This window comes from Astatotilapia calliptera, chromosome 22, assembly GCF_900246225.1.
Source record: "Astatotilapia calliptera chromosome 22, fAstCal1.2, whole genome shotgun sequence".
NCBI classification, from domain to species: Eukaryota; Metazoa; Chordata; class Actinopteri; order Cichliformes; family Cichlidae; genus Astatotilapia; species Astatotilapia calliptera.
The window spans coordinates 10,113,432-10,136,803 of NC_039322.1; the positions used below are offsets into that span (position 1 = coordinate 10,113,432).

Genomic DNA, 23,372 nt, shown 5'->3' on the forward strand with positions numbered 1-23,372 from the left:
GTTGGATCAAGCAGGTGCTGGCAGGCACTTGGTTGTTTTTCAGATGGCCAAATTCACACAGATCAAGAGAGCTGAGAGAGGGTTTGGACAACCCAATTCATTGCGCACTCCTATTCCTATTCTAAATTATCCACCATCAGCATGTTTACTTGCTTTCTTGTATTGCTTACAGACCTTCTCCAATGTAGTGGCATGACTTTCACAAATAATACATTCTGTGGGAACTACCTCCTTGCAGGAAGTCTATACTGACCTATAAAATCCTTCTGCACCAAGGGCACTTCCACAGTTTTTGAAATGGGAAGTCCCCCTGCCTCTCTTTTTAAGCTTTCTACTTTATACTCTGTGGAGTAGAAAATATAATGCCTTGATCGATGCTCAATATTTCAGGTGAGGGAATTCCAGAAAGTTGATTTTGTAGTCTGGATGGAGCATTTTCAGTCGAAGAAGCATTTCATCCCTAATCCAAGTGATTTCTTCAGTCTCGACTCAATGCAAGTTTCCCCAGCCTTACTTGTGCTTCATTTAGGTACTTGAGTGAATGCACTCAAGGTGCCAACCAATGCAGCAATCCTCTAGAGGTTCTGCTGTTAATATCAATGTTCTCAGTCTTCTGCTTTTTGTGTAAGACATATGCCTTGAAAGGTGCTTTATTCATCAACTATAGAGGTTCACACACAGTGCTCAAGAGCTGTCTACCATATTGAACATGATAGAATCACCAGTCTTGAAGGAAAAATGCATATTCCCAGATGGATTATCGAGAGGTTTCTGGTGGTTGCTGGCTGTCATTGAGCGAAATCAGTCACAAAGAGGATGTGGTGCAAAAAAATCTCCTTTTGGTTATTTTGGTTGTTAACAGATTGTTAACAGATTGCTTAGTTGCCAGTAGTTTGCATGTAAGATGATACCTTGTCTGCCAACACTCTAACTGTGCTAACTAACGGTACACTGAGAAAAAGTGAAACATGAAAAATTGCAACACAAACCCGAAGTGGTGAATGCTTGCCTGTAAAGTGAAAGTTGTGCGTCAGCACTGCAATTTGCATGATTCAAATGACGCGGTGTTTACTTTCAAGGCAAATGGTCTCCATTTCTTGCACAGTTTCACAAATGTTCAACTAGTGGTCAGCAAGTATTCGTAGTCAGCATATTTAGTTTGAAATACCGGTGTCTGTAGCAACCTGCTAGTGACTATATCAAGGAGGTTTCATTGGGATATTAACGGGAAGTATTTTCTCTCAAGACCCAAAATTCCTACCGGGGTCACTGACCAATCTATAGGGCTGTGTGACTGTTGCTTCTGGAATGAATATCAGAATGACTGCATCAACCTCCAGCAATCACCAACTGGTCAGAATACCCATTGAATTGACTGGTTGCTGCAATATGATATTGGGCCGTTCTCTCATCCTGTCTGACTGAAGCCTTATTCACTTGATCCAATGTTGCAACACGTTCAAAATGGCAGACAAGTTGACATCACATAGTTAGCGGGTACGTGACTGCAAGACCTAAATAGTCTGTGTGAGCCAGAGCAGAGGGAGTGACACAGTTAATGACTCAGTTAGTGACTCGCAACACCAACGCAAGTACGAACCACACAAGAAACACGTAGAAACTTCCAGCTCTCTGCAAGCAAAAAACTTTGATTCAAAAAGTTAATAAGATTTACCATATACCCCAAGCATTTGTTCAGTAAACATGACAACTCATCTTATGCAATGGATGGGTTTGTGTGGTTGCAGCTAGCTGATATGTCTGTCAGGAAGTAGATGAGTGAGCACTCTGGAAGTTGTTAACTTTCATTATATTGTTAGAGCGCTTATCTACAAGGTGAACTAAATAGGATCAAACTACAGTGTTGTTGAGTTTCCAGTTGTAGTTTTTTGTTGTAGTTGTAGATTCTTCATGCAAGTTTACAACAGTCCACGGAAAGGATAACTTTGTTAAAATAAAGTTTGCTGCAGCAGAAAATTATGTCACAGAACACTGCATATAAGCCTGGATATTATTCAGTAATTTACAGGTGTGGTGTAGCAAACAGCTCTTTTAAAACTGCCTGATGAAACTGTCTACTTTGACATGCCGGGCCTATGTTTGTTTCTTATTTATTTTATGTCAGTCTTTCTCACATGACATCCTGTTAGAGGACAAAAAATGTGGCAGCAATTGAGTAAATCTCTGGATGCTGGCCACTGGAGCAAAGGTCACAGAGATCTGCTACAAGTTCAGTCTGAGTTGTTACTCATCTAATCTTGACAGACTTTAAGACAGCGGTCCTAAAACCATTTAAAGGTGGCTTTTAAAACAAACAATCGAGTGACCGAGTTAGACAGTTTTTAAGATACGGCAGAAGTTTCTCCTATTTTATACAGCTGCAGAAAGTGGCCTGCAGTAAGTCAGGGTAGCACCTTCTAAAGCCCTACTAGAGTGAATTATAGACCCGGATTTTAAAGAGTGGTGTCAAATTCACCTTCCGCTGTCAGTGAACGATAAGAATGCATAAGTGGAGCCTATTTGCTGGCTTTGGGTCTAAGCCAGCAAATAGGCCTGTGATACATTGGGAAGGGCTGATGCGGGGGGTAGATCATGGTAAGTAATAACTCCCATCCTCTCTGTTAAAGTGGCCTGCAATGCATCCAGGCATGAGTGAAAGGGATGTATCCCAGAAGCCAGGCTGCCCCAGTAACACCATTACCATCACCTCCCTGCATGCACAAAGAGCTGGAGATAAGTAGAGATGTGACAAAGCTCCACTGGAAAGTATTTTAAAAAGTCCAGGCCTGCAGTTTCTTACTTTCACAGTGTCTCTTTGCACTGCTACTGCAATTGTTTAGAAGAAGATCAGAAGTTATTTTAAATAGTAATCATAACAGAGAGTATCATTTAAAGGGATTATCCTGTGCCTGGCTCTCAAGCATTGGTATTTCAGTAGATCTGCCATAATTATTTGCAGGATCCGTATGTTGGATGTCTGACATGATGCCATTCCAACCTTTTTGCGTGTTATGCTTGGTATGAAAATGTGCTTGCTCAGAACGTTTCTATCAGCAACAGTTGCTTTTAAAGTCTCTATCCTGTCATTTACATTCTAAAGGGCTCAAAACAGCCTGTTTGGTGATTAACATCCAGTTGTGCCTCATAAACTGTTTACTCTGACCAGTCTGTGCATGCAAAGGGTACAGAGTGCACTTAAGGTACTGAAGGATGAATGTCATGGAGCGGAGCATAATTAGTAAAGTCACAGGCAGGCCACATGAAGTCAGCTTGTGCCAAACACACCACCATAAAACCTTAATACTTCTGTAAAGTAGCACTTAGGGAAACATAAACTTGTGTTTATGAGACTCTCACTTAGCAAACAATGATTATCTGAAAAGAGATGATAGATTTAGCCATTTCTAGAAGAAATTAAGAAGGCTCTAATAGTATTAAACTATTAGAAATTAGAAGTTACTTAAGGTCATAGTTATGAAAGTGGACTAATTAGTTTTGGTGAGAGACAAATATGTTCTACTAACCTTTTTGACCTGAGATGACCTGTACCTTAATGTGGCTAACAAGTTTGTCTATAGTCTGCCTATGTTACTGTTATAAGGGGTACATAGCTCTAAGTAATATTTTTCACTTGAAAGTATATAAAACTTTAAAAGCCCCTGCTAATATAATCACTTTAATGTTAATATGGTTTCTTTAGATCGCTCTGTATATCAGATCTTAGGCCCCACTCATAAAGGCACAGAGACCAGTTGATGACCATCTTGCAACCACTGGTTGTGAGGGTAAAATGAGTATCAGCTAAATGGTTGGTGGCAGTTCCTTTGAAACCAGTTGCTAAGCCTCATTCACACAGGCTGAGAGACCAATCAGTGACCCCTCTGCCAATCACCAGCTACTAGGTAGAAGTGCAGGAAGATGCTGAGTGGTTGATGGAGGAAGTTGATAAAAAGGTATAGGATGCTGCACCAAAAAAACGTCCTGGCTTGCTGGGTTGCTGGCTGGTTTCCATGTTCGCCAGTAGTTTGCTTGGAAGACGCCAACTTGTCTGCAAATACTCACAAAGTACTCGTCAAGCAGTAGTGAGAGAAGTGCAAACAAACTGAAAAAAGTGACCGTTACCTTCAAAGTAAAAGTTGGACCTTTTGGAATGTGTTGGTTACAGTGGTAAGGCACAGCTTTGACTTTGAAGGCAAACGGTCACCAGTTTTACTTACACTTTTTCAAATTTCACTGTCATTTGGAGAGTAAATGCTAAGCACCTTCTTCGTGATTGATTTCATCCAGTGAAGGCCAGCAACTTTGAGCAACTACTTACCAACTCATCAGGGAATACATATTTTTCCCTAGTAAACGGTAGTTGCATGGAATCACTTTCTAGGCCTCTGTGACTACTCATTACTACTGAATGAACATTTAAAACAGCAATAAGCACTGAGTGAAGGCTTAAACCAAATTATTTGTGCTGAATATTCATTTTTTTTAATTCCCTGTTTTTTTTCTATCTTAGCAGAATAAAACCTTTGCATTTTCGTTATACACCCATTTTTCACTATCCCAATCTTGCTGCTGAGTGACACAAATTCAGCTCGGCAGTGGAAAGAACTATTTGCTTTTACTGCCGACAATAGTTTCTGCTGGTAGTCAGTAAAAGAAAAAACACTGCATTTAACTGGAGTCGAGGTTAGAAACCATCTAAATAACCCAACACCCACATAGACCTACTTTACAGCTTCCAAAGTGCTGATTTTACATGAATGGGCGTGTTTGTATAATCTCTTTTCTCCTTGGTACTTTCCACTTATGACCCTCGCAAGGTCCAGCCATGATTCAGCCACACTGAGACAAACCGTGAAGTGATAGCTGTTCTTAGGTTTCTGTCATTTGTCTCTTCAATACCGTTTTGTTTTTCCGAGATGACTTAAGCTGTGCCAAACCTCTCACTGCCCTGAGACTCGGGGTCTATGATTGTATGAAATCATCACACGAACCATAGAGTTCCAGATTTACCGATCACCTTTTCTCAGTCATAGTCTGTGGTTCATTATCAGCCAGAATAATCCATCATTATTAGAACTTTGCAAATTCCAGACTCCTTGTTTTCTTTCTATGTCTTGACGCCAGACCATTGGAGGTTATATGAAAAGTGACACTTATATCAGTCTTGTGTAGTTCACAGCTAGATGAAGCCATATTATGTCTGAAATCCAGCCTGCAAAAATGTTTAATTTTACTTCTATATTGTCGCCAACAGAGGATATTGCATTGTACGCTTAATTCAACTTGGCAGAGCCACACCAATAGCTGAGAACTGGCAATGTCTGCTGAAGAGCAACAGGGATCCGCCTCGGTTCTCTTTTATTATCCATCAGTCTTGGATTGATTAAAATATTGCAGTTCATTTATTTGCTATGAAAGCAAAAAAGTCTTTTTTTTTTATCTGCATACAAATCATTTACTGGAAATAGTTGCAGGATAAATGTTTTCTATTGAATTATACAAACAGATAAAAAAGATATTTCTGTCACTTCTGAAAATGTTATGCCCACCAATATAAACTGTATGTGAAGTATATGCATTGTAGCATGTAGCATAATTTCTCCTTGTTTGTATCTGACAGATTTTTAGCCAAGTGCGTAGATTTTAGCCAGTTGTGCGTGGCCGCAGTTGGACACAAGTTTCTTGGTGGATTTCTGGCTACCTGCTATTATTCCTATACCCTGTATCCATACCTTTATATTCTTCACTGTTTAAAAAACCAAAAGAAAAACATGAAATTTCCTAATTATAACAGAATTCAGAGTTTATTCTTAATCCAGGTGATCTATGTAATTAATCTATAGGAGAACCTAAACCTTTACCGCCGTATTGTCATTTGTTTGGCTATGGAGCACAGACTAGTTTGGAGATAAGGAGGAAAAACTTCTATCCAGACAAGCTTCGGCTAATATCTATTCATCTGTTCAGGCATCAGCTAACCACCAGCATGTTTGTGCACCTGTATGAACTAAGGTCATTCTTCAATCGAGTTCCTTTCAAGTAATATGAAATAAAAAGTATGTGTGTATTTTTCTAGATAAACTTAAGAAACCTGAATGGTGAAGATGTTGGGATTATTTTTTTTTTTTCATTTATATATTAATGGGCCAGTATCTTCACATACACAGTGGATGGTATATTCTGGATGTCACCAGTGTCACCAGTAATCACCAGTGTCAGTATGCCACTGTCTTCTTTTTTGGGTGTAAATCTGTTGCTTCTTTCTCCTTGTTTTTTTTCTGTAGATTGAGAACTACATCAAAGAGAGTATGAAAACAGAGATGGCTCAGCTGCAGCAGAGTGCTGTCCACAACCACACTGCAGCCATGTTGGAAATGGGAACCAACCTCCTCTCTCAGACTGCTGAACAAACACGCAAACTCACTGATGTTGAGACTCAGGTAACGCTTAAAAAATGCTTTCGAATGTTTTCAGATGCCTACATATTTGAGTGAATTGTTATAATAACACTGTGTAGGTATATCCTGTGCTTCACTAACTATTTTACACATTTTTTCTTAAAAAGAAAAAGCAAACTGGCCAAAGACAATAACGATGGTGTATGAATGCCTATCGATTACTTTCAGTACTTTGAGTACTGAAAATTGAGTAAAGTTGACCTTTGAGTAAAAGGTGATGAAAAGTAAGTGCACGGGTCATTTTTAGCTCATTTATTCAACGTACTGAATCACCTAATGGGTTTTCACCCAAGCTGTGCTCATTTTTATTGTTTTATGGGCAATAATCTGCAAATTGCAATAGATTGTGTACGTCATTGGTTACAAAAGCACTAAAACGATAACTGCTCACAATTTTTTTTTAAGTATAAACATAGTAGAGATAAATATGTTCTACATATTCCCATGTTCTAGGTGTAGGCTTGACAAAATGAAAACAAAGCTGGGGATTTATGTGTGGCTTGAATGTACAGTGCTTTGTTTTTTTTCTCAAGTGCTTTTGGTTTATCTTACATTTTGTTACATTGTTGCTGATTTATGATTACTGGGACTAACAAAGTATAATATTGATTTTTTGTATTCCGTATTTTTTTGCCGTGGCAGGTTCTGAATCAAACATCAAGGCTTGAGATCCAGCTGCTGGAAAATTCTCTTTCAACCAACAAGTTGGAGAAGCAATTAATGGTCCAGACCAATGAGATCAGCAAGCTGCATGACAAGAACAGGTAAACACACAATACACAATACAGACTGGCAACCGAAGATAAACCGGAGGTAATAAAGATGATGTATCGATGGGCGAAAGGCCAGCAAATTTACTAAACATTTTTCACTCGCTGCTGCTGTTTGCTGCATGATTGCATAAACAAAATCAAAAGCTTACTACCAGCGCTCTCTGACATTGTTAGCAGATTTTCCAAAATAATATTTAGTTATGTAAACAGCAGCAATGATAAGAAGCTCATACTCTCTTCGTGCTCAGTAGATCCAACTAAACCCCACGAAGCCTCGCTTTCCGTTTTGGACCACTTTGTATTTGTTGCAAAATCAAGCAATTAAAATATTGCTGTGGGATATGTTTTCATAACTCTAAACCATGTTCTTTACAGTGATTAGTCCTGTGGGATTGTGTTACATGATGTAGTTTTTCAGTCCATAGGTCTCACTGCGATATCTGCAGAGACTGAGACAATCACTTAAAAAAAAAAAAAGATCGCCATTTGAAAGCATAGTTTCTGGTGAATCAGACTTCAGTTATGCTTGAAGCTTATGGACATAGATTTCCGAGAGCAATTTTCCTAAGCTTAAGCAATTATGACATTATTCAATCTCATATGTATTTCCTTTACCGATCTTATAACTGCAGGGAGGATATGATTATGAATTTGATGTCAACTTCTATCATCTTTGAGGTATTAGATTGTAAAGCTCAGATTCCGTAATAGCGTATTCACTTACCTCAAATGGGCCTGCAAAGTGAACAATGAAGCACATGTTTATACTGTGTGAGGAAAACATGGCAACTAACCCTACAGACATCATTGTTTGTATTTTAGTCAGGGAAAGTTCCTGAATTGGAGTTCTCTAATCACCTCATGGGAGATAGTGAGGGGAGTATTGCCACATGTTGATTATAATTACTTTGGGTGTCTGTCATAGGCGGCGCAGTGGGAACCAAAAGTCAAATATGAAGAAATTTAAATAAATATGTTTTAATCACCTGATCCCTGCTCATAATTGCAAATAAATGAAACTGATATGTATTGCATAACTAGTAAATCAGAGGCAGGATTAAAGCATAAACTGCCAAACAACTGTGGATCAGTTTAAATCCTATGAAAACAAATGCAATTCCATAGACGTTGGATGACCTGGAAGGAAATAATAATTAACAACTTCACCATGTTCCATAATAAACTCTTTCGTTTTGCTTTTCCCCTCAGCTTCCTAGAGGAGAAGATGTTAGAGATGGAGATGAGACACCGTGAGGAGTTAGAGACACTGAAGCAGGAAAAGGGAAGTCTCCAAAACCTCGTGGGAAGGCAGAGCGGCGTTATCAGAGAGCTGGAAGCCCAGCTGAGCCGGACCACAGGAAACAGCACGGCACTGCAGAGACAGCAGCAGGAGATGATGGACACTGTCCACAACCTGCTCAACCTCTGCTCTAAAGATGGAGGTAAGCAAACTGGAGTCATAAATGTGTAAAAGTTTGGAATGTTTCAAAGCATAAATATTGTTTTACACTGTAGCCATCTTGGAAAAGCATATCCTTTGATGTCTAGTGAAGTCAAGCGGGTTTATTGTCATTTCAAGCATGTGCAATGGTACCGTACACAATGAAGCGAGACAGCGTTCCTCCATAACCATGGTGCTATATATATAAGATACAACAGACAACACAGGAGAGGTCTGTGGTGCCAAAGAAGTAGATGAAGACAAGTCAAGAATTCTGAGAGCAAAAACCTTTGAGAAATACTTTTTATTCATCCCTAAGCAAATTATGTGGTTACAGTTGCTCCAACTTCTTAAACCTAATAGCAATAAAACAGAATTCATTTTAACAGGCACCAAATCAAAACTGACTAAAGTCCCAACAAGAAGTGTTTCATTATCCATTGATAATTCTGTTGTCACACCCTCCCCTCAGGTCAAGAGTCTTGGTGTCATCCTCGATAGCACTTTTTCCTTCACAGCACATATAAATAATATCACTCGGTCTTCCTATTCTCCTTAATATTAACCGCCTTCGACTTCACTCACTCCGAACAGAACTACCATACTTGTCAATGCTGTTGTCACATCTCGTTTAGATTACTGTAATTCTCTTCTTTATGGTCTACCTCATAAATCTCTCCATAAATTGCAGTTAGTTCAAAGTACAGCTGCTCATATTGTATCCAGAATTAGATCCACTGAACATATAACGTTCTTAAACAGCTCCATTGGCTTCCAGTTCACCTCCATGTCAATTTCAAGATCCTGCTTCTTACTTTTAAAGCACTTCATAACCTCGCTCCTCCATATTCATCTGATCTTCTCCATACATACTCACTTTGCTCTTCTTCAGCTCTGACTACCATGACACTCAGAGCCTTTAGTAGTCTCACCACTTTTAAATCACATCTCAAAACCCATCTATTCAGAATTGCATACACCTGATCTGTCTTAGTCCATTTTTACAGTGCTCCGCTTTTATACTTGATTTTATATCTTCATGCTTGTTTTTTTTTATTTACCTTATGTTTAAATTTTGTTTTGCTTTGTTTTATTATATTTTATTGTTGCTTCTGTTCTGTGGTATTGTAAGGTGACCTTGAGGGTCTTAAAGGTGCCTATAAATAAAATGTATTATTATTATTATTATTATTATTATTATTATTATAAGACAATAAGGACAGTAACAAACTGAATTAAATCAAATAATACAATATATTATAAAGTTACAAAATGTAAGAAATAGCTCTAACATATATACAAACAGCTCAACTATAAATATCGTTAGCTTCATAGCATAAGTGCCTAAGTCATTGACTTAGTCCAATGACTTAGGCACTTATTCTATGAAGCTAACGATATGCAGAATATTACAGAGATTAAATATATATGATTGACATTTTACCCTAAACTGTAAACTTTGTTATTTGTTTTCACAGTAGAGAATGTGCAAAAGGGTGTAAGTATTGCACTGTGTACAGTGACTAGGATGGAGGAGTTGTACAGGGAGATCCTGTGACTGGCAACCCACTGCTGTGTGTAAATACAGCCTCAAATAGACACTTGCTTAACTTTAAATTCTTACTCTTGTTTCACCCTAAAGCAAAAATCAAGACTGTCCAGAATTCACTGGCTTGGACTATAATGGGGAAGAAAAGTTTATATTTATGTTTCTTTAAGACTTGTCAATCATCCATTGGTCGGACATGCACTGCTCTAAATGTTTTCTACCCCCATCACCGATGACCCCAATGCAAGAAGATGCTTACTGACCTTTGCCAAACCACAATGTGAAAAGCAAAGTTTGTGGATTGGCTATGTTAAGTTTGACCCGTGAGGCAGCAAGCTGTTTTGGATTACTTAGTTCCTCTGGTCAGATCTTTCTGTTACAATAGCTTTGATTTGACAATCCATGCGATATTATGATGAAACCAGTTCTACAAACCTTACCCCATGCAGAGTAACACAGGGATGCACTAGCTATAATGCCGAGCACCATTGAAAGCAGCATGAAGAAAGAAACATGCTTCTTATTGTAACCCGATGTGCTCCCATTAGAGCAATTTAGTGGCTCTCGTAAACCAGCGTGGTGCACTTTTCACAACAATCGCTTTTCACGCTTTAATTTTATAAAGTCCGTGTACACGGCTTCAGCGAGATGTTAGACACGACTCTGTCCATGAAGTAATTGGCTTATTTCATTCCTCTGGGTCCCTCACTGTTAATACGAGACTAGGGATTTCCCTTTTGGCCTAATGTTTGACCCGACAGCAATGCAACCTTTCTTGTTCGGTCAAACGCAGTGAACTCATTTACCCCCTTCTCAGGCATTTAAACATTAAAACCTACTTGATCCTAACATTTGCCCAAAATCCCTTTGGTCACAGGAGATTTGACATGCAAGTCCGTGTCAGGGGGGATGGTTGTAACCTCATTTCCATTTGTGGATTTCCTGCAGAGACGCCTCGAGACCCCACAGTGCTTCTCGACGTTTCCCATCAGACAGGAAACAACAAGGGCTTGAAAGGATGAAGGAGTCATGAGCGGATAGCTGCTGCACATGATTAACACATGCTTTGTATTTATCATGCTGCTGACTTTTGTCATTTTAATGTTCCATGCAGAAAAAGGTCACGGACTGCCTCTATGCTTAGTCTGGATTTGTATATATTACATTTAATTACCGGAGGTCTTTTGGGACCCTTTTGGGCTGCCTGGGCCATATGGATCATCTGCACATTCCTTATATTAAGATGCGTGTCTTGATGTGAGACTTGTAGATCTCTGTTTTGCTGTTGTTGTTGTAATTTAACAACATTGATTAAATTCTCTGGTAATCATTATTTTATAGCATATAACTCAGTGCCATGTGTGGCATTTTTAGAGTTAGTTAGGTGAGCAGGGTATCCCAGCCCATCCCCCAGCCCATGATTGGTGGCTACCCTAATAAGAGGGGATAGAAATGGAACATGGCCACTGCTGCTCTGTGGTTGGTCCTTTCCTCTTCCAAGGGGGTGTTGAAGGTTGGGGCGGGCATGCAGGTCAGAGGTCTGCCCTTTCCTCACCCCAGCCCAGATAAGTCAAACTGTAATAGCTCCTGGGGGAAGCCCTGTCTGAAGAAGGTGAAGGAGTTGGTAGAGCTCACTGGTCATCTGATGCACCGCGCCTGCTTTTCAGCAGCATTTAAAGCACAGAAGAAGCAGAGCTTGTTTTTCTATGTTCAGGGGGGGGCTTTAGTTTGTTTGAGAAACAAATGAGTGTTTTCATTCGAGGGAAGATTTAGCATTTTATGCCATCGGGGGGCATCTGCTTGCGTTAATAACTTCTTGTTTGGAAATGGAGCCTGAGCACTTCCTTTAAAACGTGGCCTCAAATCATCTTTGAGTGCGGGGAAACTGACAGATGCTTACAAAAAGCCCTAAATTTAAAAAAAGACTCTTTCCCACCAGCTGTCCATCGCTTGCTTTTCCTAAAATTGAAGTTTCCAGTGTGTGTTTCAGCTGTTGCTATGCAAAGTGAGGCCAGGGAGATATTTTCAGAATGACCAGATGCTGCAGTGGATTTCTTATATAGGTTGCAATCATTACTGGAACCTCATTAGAGAGCACTGAGCCACACATTGTTATGAACAATACCTGACCTCAGCTTTGGAACACTGTGCTAAAAAAAAAATCTGGCTGCTAAATGTGATTTTGTTTTACAGTGTTCTATTATCCAACTAAATGAATGACATTCATCATTTTTACAGCTGCTTAGTCAGAATATAATTATTTTAAGGTTCCATGCAATGCCTAAAAAACATGGCCTTTTCTCTGTGTAATGTCCTAAAAAAAAGAGCATGGTAAACCACTTCGTTAGACGCTCCAGACCAAATTTGCTGCACGCGATTGTTTTCATGCTTCACTGGCTGGTTGTAAAGTGTGTGCAGTTATTTCCATCCACCTGAATAACCTATCCAAAAGTAGGGATAACTCTGCTGCATTTTCTAAGGGTGCAACCGAAATATTTAATTTCTTTGTAGCGATCAAACACGCTGTTGTTGTACGTATAAGGGTAAAACTGCATATTTTATTCTGATATTTATTAAGCTAAAGTTTGCAATTTTATACATTTAAGCTACAAATTACAATTAGCGAGCATTCTAAATTGTTCTACATAATAAAACTAAAAAGATTACATAGACGGCACATGTCCCCACTAGAGGCCTTGCATAAAGAATTGTGTCACGAAAAGAAAAGTATTTGGTACGGTAAATATTTCAAAACAAAGCCGCTTTCCAGTCCATGAACTTTGTTTGGCACCAGAGACTTGGGTTTGTGTCGTTTTCCTCCAATGATTTAGGTTGCGGTAACACTTGGTTCAGGTTAGAGAAGGGAGAATGGTTTTAGTTTAGAAGTCAGACTTTTTTTCTCTCGTTAACTAGAACACAATAACCTCTAACCCTTTTACAAGCATCAACCAAATGGCGTTTGAAGCCCAAACATAAAAAACATCAAAGTAAAAGAATGATTTAGCTATTGGTGGCGAAAATTTGGCAAATCATGTAAATGTTGATAGGAATGTTGAGTATAAAGAGTTGAGTATCGCTAAAACATGGTTTGCATGTAGTATACCTTCTATGGAAGGAATATCCAAAAGCAAATCACGTGTACGTGTTATGTGTACTTTTTCAAGAGATATAGTTGATATAAAAGTGAGAGAACCCAAAACATTTTCACGATACCAGTGACCCTCCTTATATATTACCCTCAATTCCCTGTTTGACATTCTGTAGACCGTTTTACCCCGTTACATTGTCAGTTCTTTTTTTTATATTTAATGATTTATTTTAAATGATTTTTCTACACTGTCCTGGGCACACATGCTCTAGTATTTTTATACAGTACCTTGTTTCCAATTTCTCTTTGAAGTCTGTTAAGATTTCTGTTACTTGCATTCGTTCATTAGAGACCCAGCTTGGGTCTAGTTGACCTTGAATATAAATAGCATCGTGTTCATCAACTTGACAAGTATCTGGCAAAGGGAAGGGATAGGATTTTAATACTTTGCTATGCGATTTCTGAGATCCAAAAATAGGACAAAAGTAAATCATGTTGTAATAAATCACAAGGGCAATTATTAATCATCACTGCATTACGGTAAATGCGTTGTGGGAAGGAATTGGCATCGTTTTTTGTGTGTTTCATGCTTGATCTGCAAGTACGCAAAATAAAGAAATTCGCTTGCAATCACTTTAACTCTCAATGGCACTGAGGACTGATTATAGTCGCATGGGAGCAGGGATTTCTGTGGTAGTCCATTTAGCTCCTTTATTCAACCTTCCTAGTTCAAGTATTTGGGCTCATTTGGCAAGGATCCTGATTTATGCAAACACCCAAGCCCTGCTGGTCTTTTCACATGAACCCCCTGGTGAATACGAGTCCCAGCTGAACCACAAAATATTTTTTGGTAAATAAATATTGGGACATAAAAAATATTTGTAAAGCTGGGCAGCAAGCTGTTCAAGGGAGCCGCTATGAAGCTGGAGGGTCCGGTCCCCTCAGCAGACAGTCTTCTTCCACCAGGGTAGATGTCAAAGGCAATTGTGAAATAATTGTCCACGCTGTTACAGATTGAATACCAGAAAGCTCCCCTCTGACAGTGATCTTTCAGGCCTCTAAAATGTGTCCCGCTGTCTGCCAGCTTGGGGTCAATTACCACCCGACAGGGCCGTTCTTTGTTGTATTAGAGTCTGCAGAGCAAGGGTCCACTCCGTCAACCTGTCACAGCGGGGGATTCTTGTTGCCGACACTCAATACCTTGTCAAAATGTTCCAATACTACGCCCAACTAAGCAGCCTGCTTCTGCTGAGAAGTTCTGCATCCAGGAGAGGGGGTGGGGCGGATCAAAGGATCACTGACACATTTCACTTTTGCCTGACATTTTCTTTGACTCAACCGTTTCAACAATAAAAAACAGTGGTGTGAAAACTGAGACCAACCCCCTTCTATGAGAGGCGAAAGGCAGGGACAGCGAGGAGAGAGAATCGGAAGGTATTTCCACCAATATAGTATGGCTTGGAAAGTAAATAAAAACCACTTGTTATAACAGGAACTTGAAATTTATAGCTTGTAGTATTTTGTCCTTACCCCCTTGCTTGGTTTCAAAATAACGCTGCCATAATTATCAGCAGATGGAAATGGATGCAGCTGGTCTGTCACAGTCTAAAGCCTTCTCTCAGAGTGTGAAAATATCCAGCAATGATCACCTCTGTGCTGCAAATGAATTGGTTGCTCTAAAAGTTGATCTGGTGGTTACGCTCGCAGTGAGAATTTTATTATCTTTTTTCTTCCCCCTGTGAAATATGTACATCTGAAATATTGCAGATTGTATCAGCTATGGGTTTGGTGCCAATTTGTGATTCTTATTAAACTCTACTTTTAAGATACAAGAGGTTGCACATTTTGTGGCGTTCAAGTGATAAAAAAAATGTGCTTTAATTGTTTGAGACTTCAAGAAGGATTAGTTAATATTTTTTTACTGCATGGAGTGAGATTAGAAGATAAGTAAACTCACGTTTGTGCATTTTTATGGAGCTGGAGTGAGCTCAGTGTAAAAATGGGAAGCATGTGGAAACAACTGTCCAAGCTCACTCCACAGCTCATATAAGACTTCCTTAACCTGTCACACAACCAGGCAGGAAGTCGTTCATTTTTCACATCCAGCAGTCCTGTCATTTCCAAATTTCTTTGTTTTCCTCATTAAGCAAGTAAGAGAATTGTCGAGTTTTGGAGGTTTTGAGATTTTATTTTTCAACTTTTGAACACCACATATGTTAAACAAATGGCTTTAATTGTAAACTTCAGTCAAATATGACGTAACCTAGTGTTTTCCAGAGAATTTTCACTCATTGAGGTTATGCAGACAAAAACATGACGAATTTCTTGTGTATCTGCAGTTGTTCCTAACAGTACAAAGGTCATGGAAGAAGAGAAGAGGTTTCGGGACTGTGCCGACCTGTACCAGGCTGGTTTCCATAAGAATGGCGTCTACACCATCCACGTTAATGCACAGGAGACCAAAAAGGTGGGAAGCCGTGATATCATGCAGCCAGCATTTCTCTGTAATGTGAAAATATCTCAGCTTTCGTCACCTCTGAGGAGCATTTTTATAGTGAATTTACAGGGTTTGACTTGGTTTTTTATAAATATTGGACTCCGCTTTCTCTGCATGAGCTAAAACCAACCCGTGGGATATTAGCCAATGATGAGTGTCAATGATGAGTGCTAGCTGCTGCGGAAATATTGAAAGCTAAAAATACATTTGGCAGCTCTGAGAGTTCAGGAGTTTACTAGGGAGGTTAGGTGCGAAACAGGACACCACACTGCTGAGCATGGTGACAAAGGTATGTGTGTGTATGTATTTCACATCTACGCTATTGAATTTAACTGAAGTGTATTTATCTGTTATGGCACCAAATATAACTAATCTAAGAGAGAAACCCAGCTTTTCCCTTTGAGCGAGCCCTTGGCCAACTTGGCTACGTTCTCTGATTGATGAGAGCGATGATTTCATGACTTAGGGAGTTTGTGTGCGAATTTCTGTTCATAGCTGTTTGGCTAATCTCCTTTTGAAATTTAAATTCACACAGCATTTTAATGTATAATGTTACTTGAGCTGTTGTTTATTATTCCAGTCTCCACGAAAGATGAGGAAACTATGGAGGATATTTGTTAAACAGTAGGCTATCTAAGCTTCAAGCCTCTGGGTGGATAGCTCCCATAGAAGCGTCTGACGTCTTTTTGGCTGGAAGATGTCCTGTCGACTTCCATGGTATATTACTGAGAGATCTGCTAATTTTGTTCAAACAAACCAAGTTTGAAAAGTCTGTTTTTTTACATCTGTCAATCCATTTCCTTCCGCTTATCCAGTTCAGGGTCGCAGCGGGGCTGGATCTTATCCCAGCTGCCACAGGGCGAGACAGTTGTCTTTTTAGAATGAGCTATATAGGAAAACTAGCTGCTGAGGAAATATAGCTAGCCTACCTGTCTTTAGCCTGGGTTCTTCATGTCAGCACTGAAAATTATTTTGTGTGTGTTACTTGCTATGCATAAAAGATCGAAAAAATTTAAGTTAATTTAAAAAAAACATTATTTTATACTATTCTATACTTTTAGCGATGGTTGTAAAGTGGATGGTCATAGCATGTGTGTGTGTGTTTGGCATGCATGAAGAGCTAGTCTTAAAAAGAAGGGTTCTGTCTGGGCTACCGCTTTAATTATACCCAGGCTTTGTTCATGTGTGTTCAGCTGTGTGGTCTGGCTGAGGTGAGAGACCTTCTCCGCTAAACCCCGGGGTATCCGCCTCAAAACAAAGAGTAACACTGCAGATAGAGTGCCAGTACTGCATTATCAGCTTACACACACTGAGGTTAAGGGTTAAGGGCCACATTACACCCAGGTGTCTGCTGGTATGTGTCCATCCTGGACCTCCACTTTGATTTTGCAGAAACAAGGACCACTGATGAGGAACATCTCGAGGGAGCTGTTGAGGGATAAGGAGACGCTGATTGAGTTTGAAGAGGACCTAGATACATTGCATTCCCAAAGATGATTCATCGAGAAAGCAAGAGAAAGGAGTGTCTAGAACCAAATAATTGTCCAAGTGACCCTGCTCTGTTTGTAAATGCCGCTGAGAGTTGAAATGTTGAATGTTGAATTCATTAGTTTGGTAGTTACGTTACATCTTCAGGCTATGCAAAGACCTATGGGTGTTATCAGTGTTCTATCACCTTCATACACAGTACTTTCCAACCCTCCCTTTCTGTCCTTTTAACATTGCATAGGTCTACTGCAGAATGGAAACAGCCGGTGGCGGATGGACAGTCATCCAGCGCAGAGAAGATGGCAGCGTGGACTTCCAGAGAACATGGAAGGAATACAAGATGGTGAGACAAGACAAATACGTGCACGCACTTCTCCATCCATGCACTCATTCATATCCATTAAAAACGAGAGGATAATGTTTGTTCTTTAAACACGAGACAGTAAGTGAATACACACCCAGAAACTGAGTGAGCGCGCTCATCTGTATCCATTAAGCATAAATTACGAAACCGTACGATGAGCGAGACCTCCTGTTTCAAAAAAATACGCTTCCACTGTGTGATGATGAAAAATATCGTGCACACTTTGGCCTTTACTGAACATGATGAAAACATGAGAGTCGGGATGCACTGATCCAAGACCATTTGGAACGCTTCGGCCAGATGTCATTCCTCTTCGGCAATATCTCCCCTGTCGTTTTTGTATTAGCAAAATTGTCTAGGGTGTCTGAGACTTGCACTGCTCCTTAGCCGAGGCTTCACTGCTGTTATTCTTCCTCTTCTCCAACAGGAAATTACTACCTAAATCTGAAAACAAAGCATTTGTTTAGTCTCAGTCGAGCTGGGCCAGGTGTTTGTCATCAAGGATAAAGCTGTGCATATTTGCATTGAGGGTGTTAACATTTCCTACCTAGGCTGTGTTTAGATGGTAACTTGGATTTATTTTTTCTGCCTGTTGAATTGCTAGTGTTTGCTATAGTAGCTGCCTGTGTATACCTTGCACTTGCTTTCAGTTAATGTTTCCTCTTTCCCCGTATAATCTGTTTCTACTTGAGTTTTTACCTCATCTCTCAGCTGCTCTTGTTGTACAATTTATCAGTAAGTGGGAAAAGATAAAGCCATTTGGGGAATTACAAAGCAGAGAATTTGCACACTGGATCAGATATAAACCCACAGCAGTTTTTCAATGAGAAATCTTCATGTTGGCGTTTTTATTGAAAGAGCCTGAACAAAAATCAACAAAAGCAATATTGGAATAAGGCAGAAATCTCTCATTCAAAGCGACCTCAATCTCACTCTTTTGAGGTAAAATAAAAAGGTGAAAGGTCAGCAGCGTAAACGGTAACAGAAAGATATAAAATGATAAAAAAGAAAAGAAAAAAAACCCCAGTGGAAACCTTCCTGCCTTGAACAGGTGCACAGAGGGAGTGCACGGAGTGCATTCGCAGGACTTGGCTGACATTTATGCGGCTAATTAACAGCTTAGAGTCTCCTTGAAAAGTTTAGAAGTCATCAACAAGTGTTTTATTGTGTTATCAATTTTCACATTCTTGGTCTCCCAAGTCTTGTACTTACACATTTATTGTATTTAGAAGATCTGTTAATATTTCAGCAAAACCTCAGACTCAGTTTCTTTGTGAGACCACAGAGGAATGTGGCGTGTGCATTAAAATATGATCTGAAGATCATGCATGTAAGTGCATTATCAGGTAACACCTTTATTTACAGTAACTGCTCAGCTGCCCATCAGTCTGAGTCACTTCTAATGTATTAATATCATGCCATGTGTTTAAGGGGGATCAATGTCAGCAAGAAAGCAAGCATTTAAAATGTGTTTGTTGTAGTACTAGATAGTACTTGAAAACTGGCTCCTTGGACCTTCAGCTAATGCAAAAACAGTTGAATTATTGAGCTTAAGTAGTTTAAGAAAAAAAAAATACATATATATATATATATATATATATATATATATATATATATATATATATATATATATATATATATATATATATATATATATATATATATAGCTAAAAGCTGTAGATAAACATTTGAAACAAAAAAAACCTTTAAAAATACCCATCAATGTGCATACACTACATGACTTTAAAAAACCCTGGATTTAACTAAGCAAATAGTTAAGAGCCTTCCTATTGCACAATAACTTCAGATATTAATTGTTTTGGCTGGCAACAGATTATTTAATCCTAACTGATGCGAAAGGCCATTTCAGAAGGATCAAGTTATTGGCCTGCTTCAATCAACGAAAACAACTGAGGAGATTATTGAAGCGAATCGGGTTTGGAACTGCCCAACATGTTATTCAAATCTGGAATGAGAAAGAAATGTAGTTGGAAAAAAAGTCTTGTATGATTGGAGTGGTGAAATCAAATAGTAAAATAATCAACAGTATGTTTAGCAGTGAAACTGGGAGCATTTCCACACAGACGATGTGAAGAGAAGTCAAGGAATTGGAACAAAAAAACTATGTAACCTTAGGAATATCACTTATCTGTGAGGCTAATAAAAAAAGGCTTTAAGTTGCTACAAGGCATAAAGATTTGACTCTGGAGCAATGGAAAAAGATCATATGGTCTGAGTCTAGATTTACATCTTGATGCATGCTCAATCATCCAGGTAAGTTCTTCAGTCTTAGATGACTGCAGGTTTCCCCAAAGTTATAATCTTATAATCTTATACAAATGTACGGTTTATAAGATTAGGGAAACCTGCAGTCAGCTGAGACTGAAGAAGTCACTTGGAGGAGTGATGAAACGTGTCTTCCACAGAAAACGCTGAGTCCAGATGAATAGAATCAACTTTCGGAGAGTCTAGATTTACTCATTCCAAAGTGATGGCTGGAACATGTTAAGAAGAGCAGCAGATAAATGTTGGTGCCTACAAACGAGCCTGCAGAGGCAGTGTTGTGATCTGCGGTTTCTTTATTTGGCCGGGTCTAGGTTCATCAATGTTATGTTCCCAGATAATACAGTCAGCTGTCTACTTGAATATATTGAATGACCAGGTTTTCCCATCAGCTGATTTTTTTTTTCTTTCGTTGATGGCACCGGCTTATTCCGACATGACAACGCCACGCTTCATCAGGATCAAACGGTGAAAGTATGGCTCAAGGAGCATGAGACATCATTTTCACACATGGATTGGCCTCCACAGTCCAGATTTTAACCCCACTGAGAAGCTTTGGGATGTGCTGGAGAAGACTTCATTTGGATGTTCAACCCTCCCATCATCGGGACAAGATCTGGGCAAAAAAAAGAATTTGTATAAGTTTATTGAAGGATCGCCATGGTGCCGTCATCAAAGCTAAAGGCGGTCCAATAAAATATTAGTGTGTGATTTTTTTTTTTTTTTTTTTTGGCTGTGTGGTGTATAAGTGATAGGATGGGTGGTGCTAATAAATGACTAAAGCTCCCCTGACAACCAAAAAAAAAAACAAAGGTTGGGAACAAGTAAGTCAGTAAGAGATATGAGATCTACATATGAGATATGAGTGCTCAACATACACATTTCCTTTTTATCAGGACATTTTGAAAGTGTAACTGACATGCAAACCGAGCGCTCAGTCCAACAATATGACTAACCATCTCCTCATCTTTTTGTGGGCTGAGTGATGTAGATCAGGTTTGCGTGTGAAGAATCACAGAGCTTCAGAATTATATGAGGGAAAACTGTCAAAAGATCCCCACATGCAGCCTCTTCCAAGCAAGAATTTTTGAGATAAACTGTGGTCACAGTAGGAGGCATTGGATCAAACTTAAAGCCTTTTAGATGGGAACATCTCATCAGGAGCAAGATCAATTGTAGCGACAGAGAGAAAAAGAGAGAAAGTGGTAATGGGCCCCAGCCTTTTTCTCTTCCACCCACTCAGCAGGACATGGCTAAGGCCATAGGAATGCCCCGTATTTGTGTTCCCTCGTTGCTATTCTTTGTCACTACACACTCAGAGCACAAACACAACTTCTTTCTGACTTTACCGCTTTGACAATTTCAGCCCCTCTGTTTTACAATCTTTAACGGAGCAGCCTTGACTGTCCTGTCAGACCTGTAATGTCATCTTGCTTAGTGATATTCCCCCCTCTGTAATCCACTGCTCTCGCTGCTGTCAGAAGCACTTTGCCTGTGACCGGGAGCCACTATGATCAAATACAAACTTTGGAGTTTGTTTGAAGGAGTGTCCATGCATGCGGTGTATGTTTTGGGAACGAATTCTTTAAGTAATAATGACTTAAACATGTGTGACTTTAGTGGAAGACAGAAATGGAAAAAAGGTGTGCTTCTAATTCAGCTGGTATCGATTTTTGTAATTTTATAGATAGGTAAGTCCATCCAAGTTAAAGACTGGGCCAAAAGCATGCTCAAGAAACATGTAAATATGTCTAATATGTAATGGAAGTCTTATCTATTTGGGGTAGGACGCTACAGCAGTACAAGAACATTTCTGCTGGTGGATAAACAACCACAGCATTTATTATCAGAGACGGTTTGTTCTGATCTAATTGCTGATTGATAAAAAGGAAAAAGTAAATTAGAAAATTCCTTCCCATTCATGCCATAATCCTCTAGTGTGAAGATGTTATCATCCAAGGGAAAAGTGATGAGATGAGCAATGAATAATCTCAAGTTTATGCTTTACAAAAAGTATTGTCAGTGGTATTTACATGCTGATTATTGAATTTTTCTTTTCCATTGCAGGGTTTTGGGACCCTGTCTGCAGAGCATTGGTTGGGAAATGAGTACGTTTACCAGCTGACAAACCAGAGGCAGTATGCCCTCCGTGTAGAGCTGACCGACTGGGACGGGCTCCAAGCCTTTTCACTGTACGATCGCTTCCAAATAGGCAGTGAGAAGCAAAACTACAGGTAATAGCAGACAAAGTGGGGGATTGTTGTGTTTTCAGGCCAGTATTTGCTTATTATTGCCATGTTACCAGTGTTGGATGTAGCCAGCTACAAAGTAACACATTATTGTAGTCATATTTTATTGCACAAAAGGACATAGCATGATGGTAAAGTGCAAATTGCATCCAAAACAGAAACAACTGTATTATACTGCAACACAACACTCAGTCTGTGCTAACATCTGCACCATAAGCTCTTTAAAAGATGGTCGAAGCTTCTGTGAGGTTACCTACTGGTTTCTGAAGTCCCACATTGAAGACTCAAGTGGAAAGTTTCTGCAATTGCCATCTTGGTTGCAAACAAACGCATGAGACAAGGAGGGTTGTTTGACTTTGAATCGCATGGTATGTCTACAATTTGCAAAATAGACTTCATGTTTTACTGAATATGACACAAAACGAGTGATCGAAGGCATAAACTGATCACTAAAGTGTTTATAGCACAGACCAGTAAAATCTAAGAACAGCTTCAGCTGTTCTACAGGCAGTTATAGCATAAAGCTTGATTCATGCTTTCCTCATGGCATAGTCACATAAAGCTAACACTTCTTTTGAGAATATTTTCAAGCCAAACGCTGGACAGTCACATCAGCAGGTAGAGTTTTTCCTACTTACAAGAGGATCATTGCTGCTTGGATTATATCCTGTGTTGTTGCAGCATAACTACAGCTAACATGCAGTAGAACCGTAGGCCCATATATTTTAAATTCCCTCGTTCAAGACCATGATGACTTAAAATCACAGCTCTATGTAAAGATTTGACTTAATTTTGTGAAAAACAAATAACACAAAAACAGTAACATGCCATCTGTACATCAGCTCAATAATTTGCTGTGGGCAAAGGCCAAGACTGTTTGCCACCCAAAGCATTTTTCTTGCAGCATATCTGTCAAAAATGTCCATCAGGATTATTTTTAAATGGATTGCTTTTTCTGGTAACTCACATTTACAATCGCAGACAAAATACAAACAAATTATTAAATTTGTGTGATTTTCCAGTTTGAAAGCACAGAGGTACAGTGCTCAGCACTGTTGACTGTGAGGTTCCATGTTCAAATCACCTGATTTAATTATATGGTTTTTCCCTCTTTCTACAGTCTAAAGAAGTTAGATTGTGGTTCGTAATTGGACATGATGTGGTTGTGAACATATAGTTGTC

General features: G+C 39.3%; 1 protein-coding gene across 1 annotated transcript in view; it reads left to right on the plus strand.

Moving 5' to 3' along the window:
* angpt1 (angiopoietin 1) overlaps nucleotides 1–22,629 on the plus strand; it is a 38,019-nt gene extending 15,390 nt beyond the window's left edge. The window contains exons 2-7 of the mRNA XM_026156314.1: nucleotides 6,285–6,440; nucleotides 7,101–7,222; nucleotides 8,441–8,673; nucleotides 15,649–15,776; nucleotides 17,536–17,637; nucleotides 22,009–22,629. Of these exons, the coding sequence (XP_026012099.1) occupies nucleotides 6,285–6,440; nucleotides 7,101–7,222; nucleotides 8,441–8,673; nucleotides 15,649–15,776; nucleotides 17,536–17,637; nucleotides 22,009–22,179 (912 nt within the window). The 3' untranslated portion in view covers nucleotides 22,180–22,629. The remainder of the gene's footprint in view (nucleotides 1–6,284; nucleotides 6,441–7,100; nucleotides 7,223–8,440; nucleotides 8,674–15,648; nucleotides 15,777–17,535; nucleotides 17,638–22,008) is intronic.
* Nucleotides 22,630–23,372: the final 743 nt, after the last annotated feature.